Genomic DNA, 19,014 nt, shown 5'->3' with positions numbered 1-19,014 from the left:
AGGAGAAGCTGAGCTCACTGTTCAGAAGTGGTTGTAATCTCTGTCACAGGAGAGAGACAAGAGGGGGGTGAGATGGATGACAGCAGTGGAGGGCAGGCTGGCACAACTTTCTGCAGAGAGGTGGTGTCTTGGGTGTGGGATTAAACCACTCTCAGGTCTCCCTCAGTTCTTGAGGAGGGAGAAGTGGTGATTGCTCTGCTGCATGCTCTAAATCCCATGCAAGTGATTTGGGTGCTAAATTGCCCTTACAAGCTGTGCCAGCAGCCAGGGTCTGCCGGGATGTAGGTACAACCCAGTCAGAACCGCCCCAAAATGGGAAAGAGGCAGCTATGGTGGCCACGTGTCATTGCTGGTTTTCCCACACGTGGGTCCAGGCTCATTTGGAACAATGAGCTTGAATAGGAAAATCATCAGCTCCATGATGTATTGTCCATGGAAGTGTACACAAAGTGGGAAAGAACAGCTGCTGATGGCAAAAGTTATAGCTGTGTGCATTATTTATTCCAAATGGATTTTGAGAGCAGAGAGGTTCAAACCAAATAATAATGATATAAAGGGTGGTGGGTTTTTTTAATTTTTAAAATGCCTGGTGTGGACCAAATTCACAGCTCCCAACAGTACTATTGGCAGTTTCTTTGTCCCACTTCCTTTACATCTACCAGCTGCGCTGTTCCCCTCTAAAGTGGTGAATGGTTTGGCAGGAATTTACCTGGGGAAGACAAAAAGTGACAATGATATGCGGAGAGCATTGAGAAATTCTGAGGGAAAGCATTCCTAGTTTACAAGAGGAGGGCGTGGGTCCTGTGGAGCTTGGGCTGCTGCCTTGTTGGTCTGCAGAAGCCACGTGCTTTTCTCTGGACATGCCATAAGGTCCACTGCCTTACTTTGACTATTTAGAGGGAAGGACAGAGGCTACCAGAGGTGCCTAGTGTCAAACGTGAGAGTGGAGAACTGGGTGCTATTGTATAGGCAGAAAGTAATTGATGTTTTATGGGCAAGTTGTTACTTCTTATGGTGTTTCGAAACGATACAAGGTCATCAACAGAATGTGAAAATCTGATTTTTCATATATGATATTATGTATGTGCGTATATACGTATACATATATATAAACAGGGCAAATACCTAGGTATGTGTTGCATATCTACTTCTATACATCAGTGGATAATGGGAGTACAAGAAAATATAGATCTGATTTTAGAGTGCTCATTGCATCAATCTTACTGAGTCAGTGGAATTCAAGGTCACCCTGTGCTTTACAGGATGACCTCAGCATCTTGCGAAATTGAGCTTCTGTGAAGAATGTGTTTTGTTTGCTATTTGAATCATCAAGAAGAGCTTTCAAGTTGATTCTGTGCATAAGTGAATAGGAAGAGTGCATAATGAAATAAGAAAGAATAGTTTTCAGGGATGCTGAAAAAACTGTGAATTTCAGAATAAAAACAAGTCAACACTATGGTCATAGTGTTTTTATTATCAAAATCAATTAAGACAACGGTTTGTCTCTGAAGAAATGGTTAAGCAAATACAATTACCCAAGCTTTCAGATTTTGCCTCTTCCTTGCTTTGCATTCCCTTTATGAATATCCTGCTAGTAGCCTTTTCTGAGAATTACCTGCAGAAAATAACATTGCCTTTGTGGTATCTGAGAATAACTGATAGAGAGCAAGGAGCAGGGGCTTTAAGGATGTCAAGGACAAGTAAAATATAAAACCAAAATGAAGCTGAGTACTATGATTGGACTTAGTGTGTAATATAATTAAAACCAGATATTGCACATGTAGCGTGAGATTATTTCTGTCTCATCTGATTTTGCATAGGTTCTTCATCATCCATCTTATTTCATTTGCTTTTTCTTTTTCTTTCTAGTACCCTGAGTTGATGGTTGCATCTTATAACAATAATGAGGATGCTCCACATGAGCCTGATGGGGTAGCCTTGGTATGGAACATGAAGTTCAAGAAAACCACACCGGAATATGTTTTCCATTGTCAGGTAAGACTAAGGAAGCCATTAATTTCATGCTAGACAAAACAGAGTTTACTACATGGTGTATCTGCCCACTGTTTATATGAAGAGGTTGAGGTTAAAAATAGGCACTTTTGGAAAAAGTACAAGCAGCAGTCCAGTGTTTTTAGAAGGCAACCAGCCTTCTCAAACAATACTGAAAGGCTGTCAGAGCTGCGTGTCATTCTTTGTCTATTTAAAACAGTCCCTAGGAGATTTAGTTTATAAAGCCCCTGCACTTATGAAGTAACTGTGGTGTACCACTTCCTCATCCAGGCAGCAACATATGCTTTCCCACCCACGTTAGCTTCCTCGCATCCTCTGCACTCCAAGCTGCCTACCCTTGCCTTGGTTCTGCTCAATGTCATGTTTTGCCTTTAAAATTGGCACGTACACTTTGCATTTCTGGGCATGCATCGTATTTACAGCTTGATAAAAATGGTCTCTATTACAAGGACTACTCCACCAATTCCTGTTTGACTGTCCTTTAGGTTAGCAAACCAGTGTTTCACTTCACTCAATGCTACTTTATGACCATACTATTTTAGAAGTTTATGGACAATTCAAAAATAGTTGGGTGTTTTATTTCTATAGGTCTGTTTACTCCTCTTTTGCCACTGCTTTTTTGTGTGAAATGGCACTGCCTCGTATTGACAGAAATGTTCTGCTCATTGGCTCTATCTCTATCAAACTGTCCAAACTGTGGAACAGGGCATGGGCCAAATTTCCAGCCTCTTCATTAATATCCTTCCGTGGTAATTAAATACAGGACAGTGGTATTCAAAAAGCCATATGGAAAAGTTTCAGCAAGTAAAACTTAACAATCAGAGATTAGTAAAATGCAGATTATTCTGTGGTAAAAATTGCTTCTCTTGGAAGGATATGTATTACCTGGCTAATTGTGTAAGCTAAGTGTCATTTTACATTCAAGGACCAAACATCTTTTTGAACTGAGTTTATGTTTGGACTTGGGTACATTATCAGATGTAACATAGTGGGAGGGAGTTGCTGGAATTGAAGTTACTGCTTCAACCCGATTAAGTAACCTTTAATTCTGGGCATGTTTTTCTAATTTGCTATACTGAAAAACAACTTCACAAGGAGTCTAGGCCTGCACAGAAAATATGCCGTACAGATTTATATATATATATATACATATATATATATATATATATATATATATGTATGTGTGTATGTATTACCTTTGAAATGAGAACTTGTGTTTTTCTGGATATCATATTCAACAGACTGATGAGTTCTTTCAGACTGCTTAAGATCTTAGCTCAGACCCCATGTTCAAATTCTTCTAGGATGTACAAGCAGCTTAATGTTTTCAACTACATATTCAAGAGAAGAGATTGCCCATCACATTTTCAGGAAGAATAATCCTTAAACTAGATTGATTTTGCAAGGTATAATAACCAGATTCAGGGTAGCCCATCTGAGTACACAAAGGGGAGATTGACTACAGACATAACAATGTGCTCTGTTCATTAAAAATTCAATCTAGTTTTAAAAGTAGGTACACTTAAATAGGGGAGGTATGACTCACTAAATTGAAAGCATTGAGACAAGCTATACTCTCCATTAGAAAAACACACATAGGACAAAGAGGTGGCCAGAGGTTTGGCCTGGCTGACCTTCTGTCTAATTCTCCCATTAAATTGGATGTTCCTCTTTTTAGAACTGGAACCCTAAAACCTGTGAATTGACACATATGGCACTGTGCTTTCATATGGACCCAGGATTCATCATCTTTCAGTTAAATGAAATCAGTTCTTCTGTCTATGAGAAATATTTATTTTCTTGGTCAAACTGTCCACAGATAATTTGCATTATAAGTCTGTTATGAGTTGGAACCATGTTTGAACCGCCATTACAGGGCTTCTGACATGTGGAATATCTTCTGCATCTCAGAATGGATGGGAATACCCACATGAGATTAAATGGGGAAGCAAAAAGCATGAGACTTGGTCTCTTGCACAGGTTTTGTTCTGACTCAGATGGAAAATAAGAACAAAAATTATCTTAGCTCAGAGTCTGGAATTCAGTTCTGTAGATCATCATGTTATTCTGTTAGTTAGTGGAAACCAACTGTATTATTAGTCAGCCCCATATCATTTATATTACCGTTTTGCAAGAGAAACATACCCTTATTCAGTCCTGATTCAGTCACTTCTCTAGGTCTTCTGTGAGACAAGCCCAATTTTTCTTCTGTAATACATGACCATATAACAGTCCAGCCCAGCAACTAGAGATGAACACACACCTTGTCATTACAGCTAGGTTGTCCAGATATGACAAGCACAGTACTTTGAGTGTATTTTCCCAATAGACCTCTATTTTCCTTTCCAAAGACTTTCTATAAAAACGTGGTCTTAATAAATACTATGTGGTGCTGCCTAATACCTTTTGCCTTTCAATTTTTGGGCTCACAGAGATACAAGCAAGTAGAAACTCATTTCAGATGTGACTGTTGAGGAACTCATGCAAGCCACTTCTGAGAAGCCAAATCAATAAATACGTTTATGAAGCCATTTCTGAGGAACTTCTAAGAATTACACCTCAGGAGTTCTGATAAATTCAATAGAAATAGATATGTGAAACACCTCTGGACAGCTAAAGAGCTGCCTGAACTTCAGCAGGTAGAACTTCAGATACCTCTTTGTGCACATTTGGTAAATTCTGGAGGCTAGGAACCATAATGTTTTTCTGTCTTTCCTGGTGTATTATACAGATTTAAGTTAGATCATTACCAAGGAGTTTCTTAATTTTCTTCACCTCTTTCTATGACTTTTTGTAATCTTACATAGGATCATTGAAATTGTCATAATCAGAACAAAAGGCTTTCCCATTGCCTTTGCTGAAAGTTGCCAGAACCCAGGGGCTTCAACTGAAGTTGTCTATCAGCCATGGCAGACAATGATGTAAAAATCTACCAGCGATGATGTTTTTTCATTTGCAATCCAATTTGCTCCAATCAGCAAAACGTTTGATTTCAGTCCTCAGATGTAAGGGATGATGTATCCTGTAAATGTTTATCTTAGCTGTTGTCACTAATGATCTTACTGTTATGAAATTCTTGTCCAATTTAAAGTCATATTGGGTTGTTGGCTCATTAATACCACGTAGGTGGTAGTAAATTTCATTGCTCTACAATATGTTGTGCTACAAATACTGAGTTCAATTTTAGTTAATATGCATTAAGGGAAAAAAGACTATCAGCCAAGTGGACTTGTTTACTTTACTCATTAATTCATGTGAACTGCCATGTGATCTATCAAATCCTTTCTAAACAAAACAGTCTTACTGGCTTCTACTCTCTCCTCCTGTGGAATATTTCTTCTCTTCTACTTGTTTTATTTTTGCCTTTCTTTGGGTTTTTTTATTTCTATTTTACCCCGTGATGTGCTGACAGTATTTTAGCTGGGACTCCCACAGATTTTTTCCTCTATACCTCATCATACATCTCTTTACCACAAGGTTAGAAATGGGAAAACAAGAAAGAGTGAGGGATCGGGCAATTTGTTAATTTGTTTTCCTATGCAAGAAAAAAAATGTTGTCTCAGAAGCAAAATCAAAGTGGAAGGGTGATATCATTTGCCAAAGGAATGAACGCTTAATGCTTTCCTTAGGTAGTGAGGAATAAATTGAGCATGCCGCTAATACTGCAGACTGCAGACTGGGAATGTCCTTGTAGGGAAGAGTCAGGGATGTCCTCTTCCCCCACGCTGGAGCATCACAAACTCTTCGTGTAATCCAGTGCATTCCAAAGGCAAAACCCAAGCCTTTCAGAAGTACTTTATGAGGCCCTATGGATGAGTCATCCCTGGTTGGGTTGGTTTGGCAGTATCCAGAGAGGGAATGAATTCCAGCAAAGACATGGAAATCACATTGACTCTCCCTCGTTTTGGTGGGAGAATTTTAAGCAGTGGTTCACACTGCTTCTCTCAGCTTCTGTCAGTCTGCGTTTAGGTGGGGTGACAAAAACAAAAATAGTATGGCACGGTTATTGATGATATGACTCAACATGAGCTCAATCCTGTATTGATTTATGCAATGCATGGGGCTGGCCTTGTATGTGAACGTTCCTGTACTATTGATTGATAGAGTAGCATCAATTATATTTCTCAGTCTTACTGTCTTTCTTAGAAAGCGCTTATATGTCCATAATGTGTTTTTTCACTGAACAAACAAATAAAAATCTACATTACCCATTAATTATGAGGATTATTTGTAATGCAATGCCCATTGTTTATGTACTACTGGTCATCTCTGCCCCTGATGTTGTTTCTCTTTCCTGGTGGACTGATCTAAGCTTTCTAAGCCAAAGTGACCTGAAGAAGTATCTGAAACTTTGCACCAACATATCTGGTTGAGTGAGGCAAATGAGAACTCAGACTATCTTTGCTCTAAAGCGGCTAGTTGAAGTCTGAGCTATTATACCCTTCCTTTCATCATGTGTTAGCATGGGTACAGCACTGCTCCTACACCAGATCTCATAGCTTTTGGGTTAGAGCTGATCTACAGAGACGGAAGATACAAGGGAAAGAAATAATCAGTGGGTCTAGTGGACTTCAGGATATTGCAAACCATTTCCTTTCTTCTGGAACCAAACAGGGGTTATTAAAGTTGGTTGAGGTATCTGGACCTCAGCTTCAAACATCCATCAGTTCAGGAGAGGAGGGGTGGGGGGAAGACAGCTAAAGATATTAGTTTCATGTGAATAAACGAAATTGAATGTTACTTTCTGATTTGGAGGACTCTGCATTGTGTTTGGAAAGTTTGATGAATTCTGCTTTCCTACAGCCAGTCTAATGATAGCAGCAACAAAAAAAATTACTACATTGACTGCATTTTGATTTATTATAGATTATTTCCTGATCTATTAATTTCCTCTTTCTCAGCTATGTCTTTTTCAAATGTCTCAAAAGGGCAGTGAGAAGTACAAATCTGACACTTAGAAGTAATGCTATTCAGTGTATTTTTAAGGAAGGAGAGCACATGTGAAGTAGCTTTTATTTGAGGAAGCAGTAACCATTTAAGAGTTCTTTCAAGAAGTCAGATTGACTTTTAGCATAATCACAAAAAGATTTCAGCAGTATATCACTTTTAATAGCTGCAGCTATTTCTGTCCTTTTCCTAAAGTGCCATGCAGTCACATTTACTTGGTTGGTTCCATGTCTTTACTAAACTGTCAGTTTTTTGTGGGATATGGGACTTGTGTTTTCTATTTTAATTTCAAGAAAAGCTGTCCATGCTTGGAAAATATTGGTGGATTGGGTACAGAAATCAGCCACTCAGCCGCACCACAAAATGTTTCATTCTCCCCTAGCTTTTTTGTAGTGGCTTCTATACACTGTCATTAAGTTATGTGTTTGACCACCCTTCATTGCTTATCCTGGTGTGGTCTTTCCCTTTTCAACTGAATGGATGGAGTCAGAAATGCGTATCTTAGAATTAGATGCACTGAGGTAAGTGAAGGGCTATATTTAGTGGCTGATATTGGCCAGAGTTGCCTTTTTTTTCCTGATTTGGTTCCTTTGTTGTTGTCTGTTCTTTCAAAATCAACATAAATTCCTTCAGATGTGCTTTTTCCTCCAGCAGCCTGCCTTCTTAAAGGTGCTGAGCGCCCAAATCCACGAGACTTGTGTGTGGAGCAGGCTGAGGTAACAGCATGAATGACTAATATCCTCCTTTTCCTCTTGTCCTTGAGTTTCCTTTGCTGTGGAAGCCAGACCAGAGCTCAGTCCCAGAACCTTAAAAGAAAAGAAGTACTACAACAAGTTTAATTGTCAAGAAAGTATGCTTGGAATACTTAAAAAATAAAGAAAATTTTCTCTGATAATTATATTGGTGTTTTTCCACAAAGGCTTCCTCACTTTGTTGCTGCTATCTAAGTTTCAAGTAAGAATTCAGCTCTTCAGAGCTATAAAAGAAATGACAGCCCATAAACTCCCTCCAAACTTCCCAGAATTTCCTAAGTAAAATCAATCTGAAGAACCAGCAGCATACTCAGTCCCAGAGCTGACTTGTCTAGTTCCTCAGTTTCTAGTGAGAGGGGGCACCTGTGGTCAGTCTTTAAAGTACTGCAAATCTCAGAGAAGACATGTGGCTCTGAGCTCACTGCAAATTTTCTAAAAAAAAAACCAGCTTTGAAAAAGGCTTTTTCATCAAAAAGTGTCCAGTTGTTAAAATAGAACTGGTTGACAGAAGATAAGTAGGTTTGATGGGTAACCACTGAAGCTTGGTGCACAGTGGGAGAATGAGAGACAATGGAAGAAGAGAAGTTCAGACTACATGGAAGGAAAAGGCTTCTCCCCATGAGGACAGTCAAGCATTGAAGCAGGTTGTCCAGACAGATTGCGCAGTCTCCATCATTGTCTTTTCAAGACAGGCTGGATGAAGCCCTGAGCAACCTCGTCTAATCTCACAGCTGGCCCTGCTTTGAACAGGAGGTTGGACTAGAGATCTCCTGCAGTCCTTTCCAACTTGAATTGTCCTGTGATGACATTGGACATGAATCAGATTCTGTCTGGTTTTGTAGCAGTTCTCTGGTAAGTGGACCTCTGAATAGCTGCCTTTGAAGACGCTGGGGCAGCTTCCCTACTGGGAATGCTCCAGTACCCAGGGACCCAAATTTGTTGCAGAATTTCTGTAACACATACCAAAATGTTGTAAAATGAATCAGGTAGGACTTCTTCATAGATACAGACGTTTTGTTTTCATTTCTGTTTCGGTTCCTGCTATGCATCATTGGTAGGATGATCTTTGTGGAGCTGTGCAGAGCTCTTCTGTGCCTGTTTTCCAGGACACTTTGTTGCTATTGCATTTGTCACTATGTGGTCATTTGCACACTGCAATAATTCATGCAGATGTATAGGTGGACCATTTTGAATTAAAATTTGGGGGAATTTCCAACTGTGCTACTGGGAGAGGAGAACAGTTTCAGCTGTGGCTTTTGATAGAAGGACATATTCATTCTGTTCTTATTTTAAAACTTTTTTCCTCTGTCCTGTTGTGTTTGTCCAGGCTGGAACATAGAAACACAGAGCATAATTTGTGCTGTGAGGATTTCAGTAAACAAGAGCCCATGTCTTGTCTGTTAGGCTTTTGTTTTAGATTCTTCCTCCTGTTCTCAGCTGATAACGGCTGTCTTTTTTTGCTCCTCTTATTGGAGTTTACACCACTTCTGCCTTTGGTGATTAAAAATAACTATCATTTGGCCTAAGATTAGTGCTCCAATACTTGTGGAGAGATTGTGTGTGAGTCAGTAGAAGTTGCACCCACACATCCGAAGGCTGAATGTAGTATTTGGAAAACAGTTTTTGGTGCCTTAGGTGAGAGGCGAGAGCTGCCTGCAGCAGATTTGTAGAGGGGGGCAAAGAGGACCAAATATACAAGAGGCAGAGTCTCCTGTCTCCCGGATACTGCTGAACTCACAGGCATCAGTGGGGAGGACAGAAAAGGCACTGAAAATGTGGACATGTATATTCTGTCTTGGGTGCTGCAGTGTCTTACACATTCCTGAAATCACCAGTACGAAATGCCCCAGCTGAGCCTCAAGTCCTGCTTTATTGCTGAAATGTACACGCGCTGTTAATGTGGCATCTGCTAGCATCTGCAGCTCAAGAAAAAGTATGCCATGTTTTCCACATAGCCTTTCAGTCCTAAAATCTCTTAAAAATAACTTTATTTCCACACAAAATCAAATAATAATATTTTTCCTAACAGGAGTGGGAGAAGGAAACCTTCTTCCAGGCAAGGTTGAAGAGAAACTAAGCATCATTATTTAGACTGAAGGGATGTCAGTTGGATCCACAGAATTGTATGCCTTCCCTTGGGCTTACCTTATCTGTCCTAACCCTTAGCAAAACTGCTTTTTCCATGATGACTTGGATCTAAAAAAAAAAAGATCTCTCTCATGCAGAACCCTGAAGAGCAACAGACCCATCAAAGCCAATGTGTACACTATAACAGCAAAATTGTATGCCATATCCCGTCAGTCTGTGAAATGAGTGCTAATACAAAAGGTGGCTGCAGTTTCCCTGTTAGTAATTAACATTCTGAATTCCCTGAGGACTGTGTTTATACATTTAAAGTCTGCTAGCAACAGAATGCTCCTTTGCTTAGAGCAATGCTTAGCATAGATCATCTTCCTCATCTGAAACTGAGATTTCAATTATGAATCAAAGAATTAGGAAGTGACAAATTTGCTTGTCTTGGATAGAAAATTTTAGGCGGTTCCTGCTTCTAAGCCTTTTTTGGAGGGGGTAGATTATCATACACTTAAATGATATGCTGTCACTACTAGCAATAGCATTGTGCTTTTTGTAGGTGTTAAAATAGTGATTTGTAATGAATCTGTACTTAAAGATGCTGTTTCTCTTCTTAAAGTTCATGTATTCTTCCTTTCAGACCAAATATAAATAATATATTGGCCCCTCGATACAGCAGGCATTCTTTTTTTTTTTTTTAAGTTTCTTTGTTTCATTGATAACTTCCATTGTACCCCTCTGAATTACTGGTATCTAATATGCAATATGCAAATAATGCAATTTGGAGAAAACCTAACCTTTGAATTCATGGAGTTAGACATGCAATATTTTTAAACTTTAGCTAGCTAAGGAAAAAAAAAAAAAGATCTCAGTCAAAAACTATATTTCATAAGAGAAAATTATAGTGATATTGATGGTTTGCCAAAACCTCAAGCAGTGACAAAATCCACAGAGTGTCCTGAAAGAGATGCCTTTGCAAAACCATTTCTTTGCAGATGGCTTAGATTATTGATACTTATAAACACATGACATTATTCGTTCGACTCAGAATTTTGAAAAACTCTGTTGATAAAAAATGCAAATTTGACACACTATCCCAAAATCACAGAGAAAAAAATCACCAAATCCTGCAATTGTTCCTGAGGATGTTTTATAGGTTAGTAGTTGTTGATTTGGTTACATTTCAACATGACCTAGTGTAAAATATTTTAAGAAAAGGGGAGGAAGGAAGGGGAAAAAAGAGCATAACTTTCCTTTGTTGATGTGAACGTTATGTTTTGAAGTTGTTCTTGTATATCTGAAACTCCCAGTGCTAAAAGGGTTTTGGGTGAACAAGAAATGCAGGATCAGATGGGAAATCAATAAGTCATTGGGATCCTTCCGCAGAATTTTTTTCCAAAAAGGTTATAAAATACCATGCAATTCCCTAGCTGCACTGCAAATGATGGATAAACAGCCATAGGCATGACTTTTCTGTTTGGGTTATGTAACTGTTCTCAGTCCAAGCTACTTGCAATAGAGAGTACATTTGGTCCAAATTCGAGAAAATTATTTTCACCTCATGATTTTTGCCTCTGTGGGAGTCGGATGTGAGGAGTGAAGCCTCTTTCTGTGTTACCTGGAACAAAATATAAAACAGTTACACTTCTAAAGTGCTGTAAAAGGCCCCAGAAGCCAAGGAATCCATCATTACAGCCTGGGATACAACTGTCCTCTGCCTTAGGTCTAAAATCAACAGTTTTCCGCCCTGTGCCCCCACGGCTGGATGACTGACAAGTACTTCCCTGAAAAGAACTTTTGTATACGGGCAACATTGATTTAATGATGATTAACGCTCCCTGCTTCCCACAAAGGGAAAGCAGAAGCACGTGCTGACTGGCTGAGATACTGATATTATCCTTGGAAGATGTTTCCCATGTAGGGCAGAGAGTCTTCTGGAAAGCGGCAAAAAGGGGAGTCTCTGTCAGCCTGCTTAGAGACTGCCCAGTAATTCTTACTGTACGAGCACTACTCTGCATAATGATATCATATTTGCTGTCACTATAATGATGATTATAAAAAGTGAGCCTTTGTTAGTAATAAGTGCCCTTATGAAGTCATCCATACTGTTTTGCGAAAATTTCACGATCCATTGTATAACCATAATAATAGAATATGAATGATGACAAATACCATAGATTTAACTTTCACAAAGCAGATCTTTCTTGTGAAATTTTATTAAAACAGGATTGTCTTCATCATGAAAAGTATCAGAGAAGAAAAGTTGAAGTACATTTATTTTAGCGTAAGATGACAAGCAAATGTCCTACGTGCAAAAACCTATATGCTTTTAAAAACTTGTCATATTGGACAGATCAGAGCATTTTCATTATCTCTACAACAAAATGTGCCAGGGTACATTAGGATCTATGATTAATTCATTTTGATTGCTCTTATAACAAAGTTTATTATTTCTGTAGCTAAGATAAATCTCAATTCCACTTCAGTTCCATATTGTTCATTAACATACACTGAATCACCAGTCATTTAATGTGGAGAAGAACATGCTTAACATTTGCTATCTCATGTTTACATCTGTAAATAAATAGACTAAGCTCAATTTGACTGGATAATGTACAGGAGTTGTGCAGAATTGCTGTTTGCCATGAGCTGTCTGGCGTAAATCCATTCTTCCTGGCAGGATAGCAATGCATTATAAAATGTCCCATCTCTGGTGAGAGTGGATGACCTAGGTGAGCTGGTTTTGAGCAAGACATGGTACTCTCTTACTCCAAGAGTCAGCAAATGTAAGCTGGCATAACTACGCTGATTTCTTGTAACTAAGGCTTAGACCCTGAGACTGGAAAAACACTTATCTCCTTCATTCCTCCTCTCCAACACTACTCATGGAAAAAAATAGCAGAAACCAAACAGCAGAACCTTGCAGGTGAGGAAAGTGGGATGTGAAATTGCAGGAAACTAAGGTTTGTTTGGAGAAAGGGTGATTAAAAATTGGATCTATAATGGGAAGTAGTCATCTATTCCTGCATGGCCTTAGCTGCTCCCTAATGCTCTATGGGTGCAGAGCCAGGCTACTCATATCAGAATCTGTACAGTCATTTACTGTAGGAGACATGAGCAGTGCAAAGGCAACTCATGTTCCCGCCCTCATTCTTAAATACAGACTTGCCTGTGGTATCTTCTGCGTTTCCACTAGATAGCTGTTTATCTGTGCCTCTCAGTCTCTCAATCCTCATATCTATGTGCAATGTTTAATTAATTTTCAATTATTTCCAATGATGTAGTGACACTACTTATAAATGATACATCAGTAAAAGTGATGGCTTTGGGCAAATATAATAGCCTGTCAGTCTTCACTAGAAGCTACAATTAAATCAAAAAGATAAGAAAAGATTACTGTAATTATTTTGACAGTGAACTGATAGAAGTTTGCCCAAGTGACACAGACTACAGAGTACAAAATGCCAATTGCTTAGAAACAAGTAAAATAAGATATACCATTGTCCCTTTGTTCCCATAGGATTTCCCGCAGAAGTCACCTCATAGCCTTAATCTGGAAAATCAAGTGACCTATCTCCAGGATCAGGCAAAGCTCCATTCAATCAAAGACTTGTAGGGTCCTTGATAAGTAAAGAGGGGTCCAGTAAGTAGAGATTAATTCAGTTCTGGGCTCCCCAGTGCAAGAGAGACTTGGACATGCTGGAGTGAGTCCAGCAAAGGGCCTCTAAGATGATTTAGGGACTGGATCATCTCTCATATGAGGAGAGGCTGAGAGGGCTGGGACTGCTTAGCCTAGAGAAGACTCAGGAGGATCTTCTCAATGTGTACAAATATCTGATGGGGGAGGAAAGAGGATGGTGCCAGGGTCTTCCCAGTGACAGGACAAGAGGCAAAGGGCAAAATTAGAAATACAGGAAATTGCATTTAAACATAAGAAAAAACTCTCTTACTGTGAGGGTGATTGAGCACTGGCACAGGTTGCCCACAGAGGTCATGGGGTCTCCATCCGTGGAGGTACTCAAAACCCAAGTGGACACAGTCCTGAGCCATCTGCTGCAGCTGACCCAGCTCTGAGCAATGGGTTAGACTAGGCAATCTCCAGAGGTGCCTTCCAACCTTGCCGATTCAGTGAGTCTGTCTCTGACACTTCATGCTCCTTTCCCTTCCCTGTAATTCTGAGGTTATGCAGAAGCCAGCTGGGCCATGACTGTCTCCAATTCTACAAAGTCTTCCCAGGACCACCTGAACATGAGGGCCTCCTTCCTTCCTCTCTGAAAGGAGGTCATTGGCTCTCAGAAGTCCTACATCAAGAAAGCCTGTTTAGGAAAGCACTTACCAATCTGCTTGGCTGTGAGCAGGCTTTTGAGTCACTGAAGTCATGGGGGACTTAGAAGAATTACCTACAATTAAGTTCATGGACAAACATCCTTCTGAGAAAAGATGGACTTAAGTATACAGATAAGTTCTTTCCTCAGCTGGGGTCTTAAAGTGTTCTTGGTCTGCTGTGTTAAATCTTCTGACACTGCCTGGGTTCTCATGGCCTGTGCATTTATTGGTGGGGTTTGGACTGGGTGCCACGCTTGAGATTTTTCTGCAACTCCCTTATAAGCAGCTGTGACTACTATGCCCAGCTTCACAGGCTGAGTTGTAGATAATTGTTCTTGCAGCAGCTGTACTGCCTTCTAATTCATCTCTGGCTTCACGTAGTTTGATTGATTAAACGCATGGTTTGGGGAACTGCTGTCATAGAAACCACCAAGCTACCACCACAGCTCAAGAACAACTCTTGTTTCTATTCCTGTTCTCCAAGCCTGGAATTTGCTATCTCTGTGTGCTCTGTAAAGCCCAACTGTTATTTCCAGAACTTGCCATCAAGTGATCATCTGGTCTGCTTTCTCTGTGAGGAGAAGAGTCCAGGACACCAGGATGCGAGGCAAGCCTAGCCCATACCTCACTCTCCGGGGGATCTCTTCTGCTTTTGCATAGTGCTAGATGGGGACCACCCTGGATAAGGGCTCTCAAGCCTTGCTCCTGAGGCCAAGTCATGGTTCCAGCAGAAAGCAGACTGCCAGGAAAAGAGATGTGCAGCAACAAGAAGCTTAAGTCCTTAGACCGGTGGCTGGGGCACTTTGTGAACACAGGGCTGAGCTGCCAAGACTATATCTGTATTTTATATTAGATAATATCAGAGAATATGCAGAAGTAATTCAGAAAAAGTGACCAGAACTCCTGGACTTGTCCCTCCCAGCCAGGTTCCCCAGGCGTTTGCTAGATAGAAGTGGCTTTACCTTCATAGATGCTTTTGCCTGGCGTTGCCTGACTGCAATGCTTAGAGAGGGCTTTGGTTTGTGTGATGTTTTGCATATGTGCTTCTCAAGCCCTATCTTTCATTTTGCAGTGCTTAAAATATTCCTCTCCCCCCAAACCTGTAGGAATGCAGAGATATGATGATGAATAGATTGACCAAAACAGGCTAAACTGAACTTCCCTCTTTTTTTTACTATGGACTCTAATCTTGTTATCTCTATTCTGCCATCCACACACATTGATAATAATGTATGGAGATGTAAACAGTGCTTTAAGACTATGCAGATGGAGATGGCTTTAAAAACTTGTCCTATACTAAATACTCTGCCTCTTTCAGGACCTTCTGGCACTGAACGCTGCAATCTCTGTCCTGCTTGCCAAAATGAGTGCTAAAGAGAATGAAAAAGGATTAGGAAAGCATCAGTTTTCATTCTTTGTTTTATGATCAGCACGTACTTACAGTAGATTTAATATATACACAGCAGACTATGCATAGGGTATAGTTTTGAAGACTTAGTGCATAGCATTAGGGGTATTTGCCACAGCAATTGTTGGTGTCTTAGTTAAACTGTGCCTAAAATTCTGCAAAGACTGTGTCCTTAAGCTTATTTCTTTAGAGTCTGTAGGGAATGGAGAATTAAGCATTTCAATGGAGCTGAAAAGTTGAATGTAAAATCTTCTGTTTCTCTTCAGTTATTGTCCCTTCATTAATTACTGCAGACAGTTCATTGTAACTTATCTTACTGATTTTCTGAGCCCAGATGAAAGCCAAGCACAACTAAGCTAACATGCAGATTGCATTACCACTTCCACAGGAGGGTGGTCACACTACAGCAAGATGGAGGTCATGGTTTGGTTGAGGTTCTTTATTTGGGGTAACTCTCTCTGTTAAACAGCCCTTTAATATTAGAAGTCCAGTCTAATAAGCCCTTTTCTGACAAAAAAAAAAAAGAGGGGTGACAACTGCAACCTGACATTACTTACTGTTGAAAGAAAAACTGTATGCATTCTCCATAGCAAACAGCGCGCAAGGTGAAAATAGAAGACTCGCATCTTGCCCTGAATTAGCAATGAAATACAGTTGGGAATTGATTGTTGCTGAATCTGAGTTTTGGCTGCTGGCAGACCAAAACTGTTAAGACATTAATTTATGTTCCAATGATGTTGAGCTAGATTTATAAATGTGATTAGGTGCCTAAAGATGAAGAGAAAGGCAGGCAACGGGATTTGCCGATGCACTTTGCAGCACCTAAATACCTTTGTCTCACCAACCAGCCAGTGTGTGGATGGACACCTTTTGTGTTTGAGATACTTTTTAAGACAGAAGTCAAAGTGTAAATATAAATGTGTGCAGAACGTTAAGGAGGTTTCATCACTAGAAAATTATTCAGGCTGCAATTCACCAAATATTTTAACTTCTAAAATCTCTTGGAATTTCCCTCTATATGAAAACAGCAAGCACTAGTTAACAGAATCAAAAGTGTCAGTAGAAACACACCAGACAACTTTGTCATGTCCCACGAGGGTGATGACCTATTTCTAAAGGATTTCTGATAGGAACATTCTGCCACCAGCCCCATATTTTCAGAAAGCAAGTGAACACTCTTCAGTGTAAGAACCGCTTCTTACCTAATGGCATTTCTGACCTGTGTGCCAAGTAAATTTTTCATGTAATGTTATTAGGTCGATCCTAGGGGCCTCAACCAGACTGAGATGCCTTTGAAAGAAATTTGTTACAAACCCATCATAACAAAGCAGTCTCTGTCCCAAAGAACTTGCAGCTGTAGTTAGGGGTGGTGGTAGGCAGTGACACCATTACCCATGCCCTGAGCTGGCTGCGTGCATAGAAGCCGTGGTCCAGAAGCCTTTGGCTAATACTGTGCTGAAACTAGTGAGCCCTGCGCGTGCAAGCGGAGTGCCAGAGCGCCGTGCTCAATCTGACACCTACCATCTGCTCCAAATTCTGGCTAGCCTGCAGTATGAGCGGGTTGGCAGGAGGTTCTGCGCTCCATCCACAGACACATGCCCTAAGGCTTCAGGTCTGCAAGGGTGGTGCAGACCCATCACTTCAGGCTTGTGAACAATTTCATCAAAACAATCAAGAGTGCTCTTGTATAACTGTTAGGGTATCATGACCTAAATAAAACAGACAGACCAAGGAAGTGCTTGCTTCTCCAACAGGCAAGCACACGGACATTAGGGATTTGACCCTGCAATTTGATAAGCAGCCAGGTCCTAATCAGAGAAAACAGATGAATTTGGATACTTAGCACGTAAGCAGTTGGGTGGAAAGAAGATGTGATTTTGATGTGCTCTTGTTATGAAATTGCTCCTTATTTCTCCAGGCTTTAATTCTCTCATCCTCAGTCTAACAAACAAAGTAGGATATTCAGCAAAGATTTTATTCTTAGGCTTGCACGTATGAGTAGTAATTCAGGTTTAGTAATTCAGGGTTACCAAATTGATTTGTTGTTGCACTCGTGAATAAAGGCAGGCAGGATCTCCCCATATCGCATTTGAGAAGTATCATGTTTACCTGCTTTTGCAATACAGCAAGCAGTTTTGCTGCTTTTCTGAGTCATCACAACACCACCAAATGAATAATATTAGCAAATGAACTTTCCAAAAGGGCTGAAGTGCAGATTCCCTTTTGGCAAGGCAGCTTGTGGACTTTCTTCTGATTATTTTATTCTTGTAGTTACAGGGGCTGAACCTGCAGTCACAGAGATGAAAGTAGAAAGCTTCAGCTTTCTGCCCTGCTTAAAATGAAGGCATGAGGCTGGACATTGCCTTTCTGCAGACTTGGGCAGAGCACTCTGATTCTGCTGCAACGCTCAGATGTCAGCGCTGAGGTTAGATGTCAGAGTTACCTACCCTGTAAACTCGGCTAAGAGCGAGCTGCGTTTCCTGACATACTCTTTTCCTTCTTTTTAAGGACTTAGTACTTTTTCAATAAAAATAAATTTAATTTGTGGCTACATTTCAGCTCCATTGGTTTGATGGTATAAGTGGAGCAATACCAGCTTTGGATTTAGAGCAGTCGTGTGGCTGAGTCTCTCTGTGCAGCTTTCATGTGGTCGGGTGAGACATTCTTAGAATCCCCAAACATTTTTGAAGATCCTAAACTGGAGACATTCACAATTCTTCCCTCCCTTTCTACCATTAATCCTTCATGTTTTAACAAGCACTGAAGTTAATACAGCCTACACTCTTTCCTGTCACACTGGGCCCCCCTCCCTCCTTTCTTTCTCTTGAATAAAGCAATCTGTTCTTTCCAGTCCATACTCTTGTAAATCAAAGGGATAGATGTCGACACACACCATAACCAAGTATAAACTTCCTTTTTTTAATTAAACAGGATTCTGACATTTGGCTTGAAGAAATGTTTGTTTGGTTTTATTTATTTTTTTAAATACGTGAAGGATGTCAACTGCTTTTATTTTATTTTTAATAGAAGTTGAATTTTGTATGGTACCACAAATAATCTCTAGCACAAAATATTTCAGATGCTATTTCATAGTTGAATAGGAAGAGTTCAGGGGGGGCAATACAGAAGTCTTGGCATTTAAAGCTTTTAGAATCAAGAGTTAACCTCTTTGGTAAAGGTTTCTGTACACATAAATCATGTTTTAGGTACCTTTTCAAATTTGATTGGGAAAAACAGTTGTAATTCTGTTGCTATGCTCTCTGCCGTTTGCTTATTACTATTAATTACACTTAGACATTTATGTGAAACACAGAAATATCCAGATTCATAATAGCTGGTACTAAAAATAAGCAAGACTCTTGGAAGGAACATAGTCTCTATTTCAGTGTACAGATCCAGGTATCTCAGTAGCCAGGGCCTAGAATTGCCTCTTTCAAGGTATCTCAGACCTTCTTTTGCAGTGCAAAAAGGATGTAATAGGGCACTAAACCAGAC

General features: G+C 40.0%; 1 protein-coding gene across 1 annotated transcript in view; it reads left to right on the top strand.

Moving 5' to 3' along the window:
* DYNC1I1 (dynein cytoplasmic 1 intermediate chain 1) overlaps nucleotides 1-19,014 on the top strand; it is a 196,675-nt gene that overhangs the window by 119,297 nt on the left and 58,364 nt on the right. The window contains exon 10 of the mRNA XM_072851493.1: nucleotides 1,870-1,995. Within this exon, the coding sequence (XP_072707594.1) occupies nucleotides 1,870-1,995 (126 nt within the window). The remainder of the gene's footprint in view (nucleotides 1-1,869; nucleotides 1,996-19,014) is intronic.

The sequence above is a fragment of the Ciconia boyciana genome, chromosome 2 (genome assembly GCF_034638445.1).
Source record: "Ciconia boyciana chromosome 2, ASM3463844v1, whole genome shotgun sequence".
Lineage (NCBI taxonomy): Eukaryota > Metazoa > Chordata > Aves > Ciconiiformes > Ciconiidae > Ciconia > Ciconia boyciana.
This window is presented reverse-complemented; position numbering and strand designations above follow the sequence as displayed.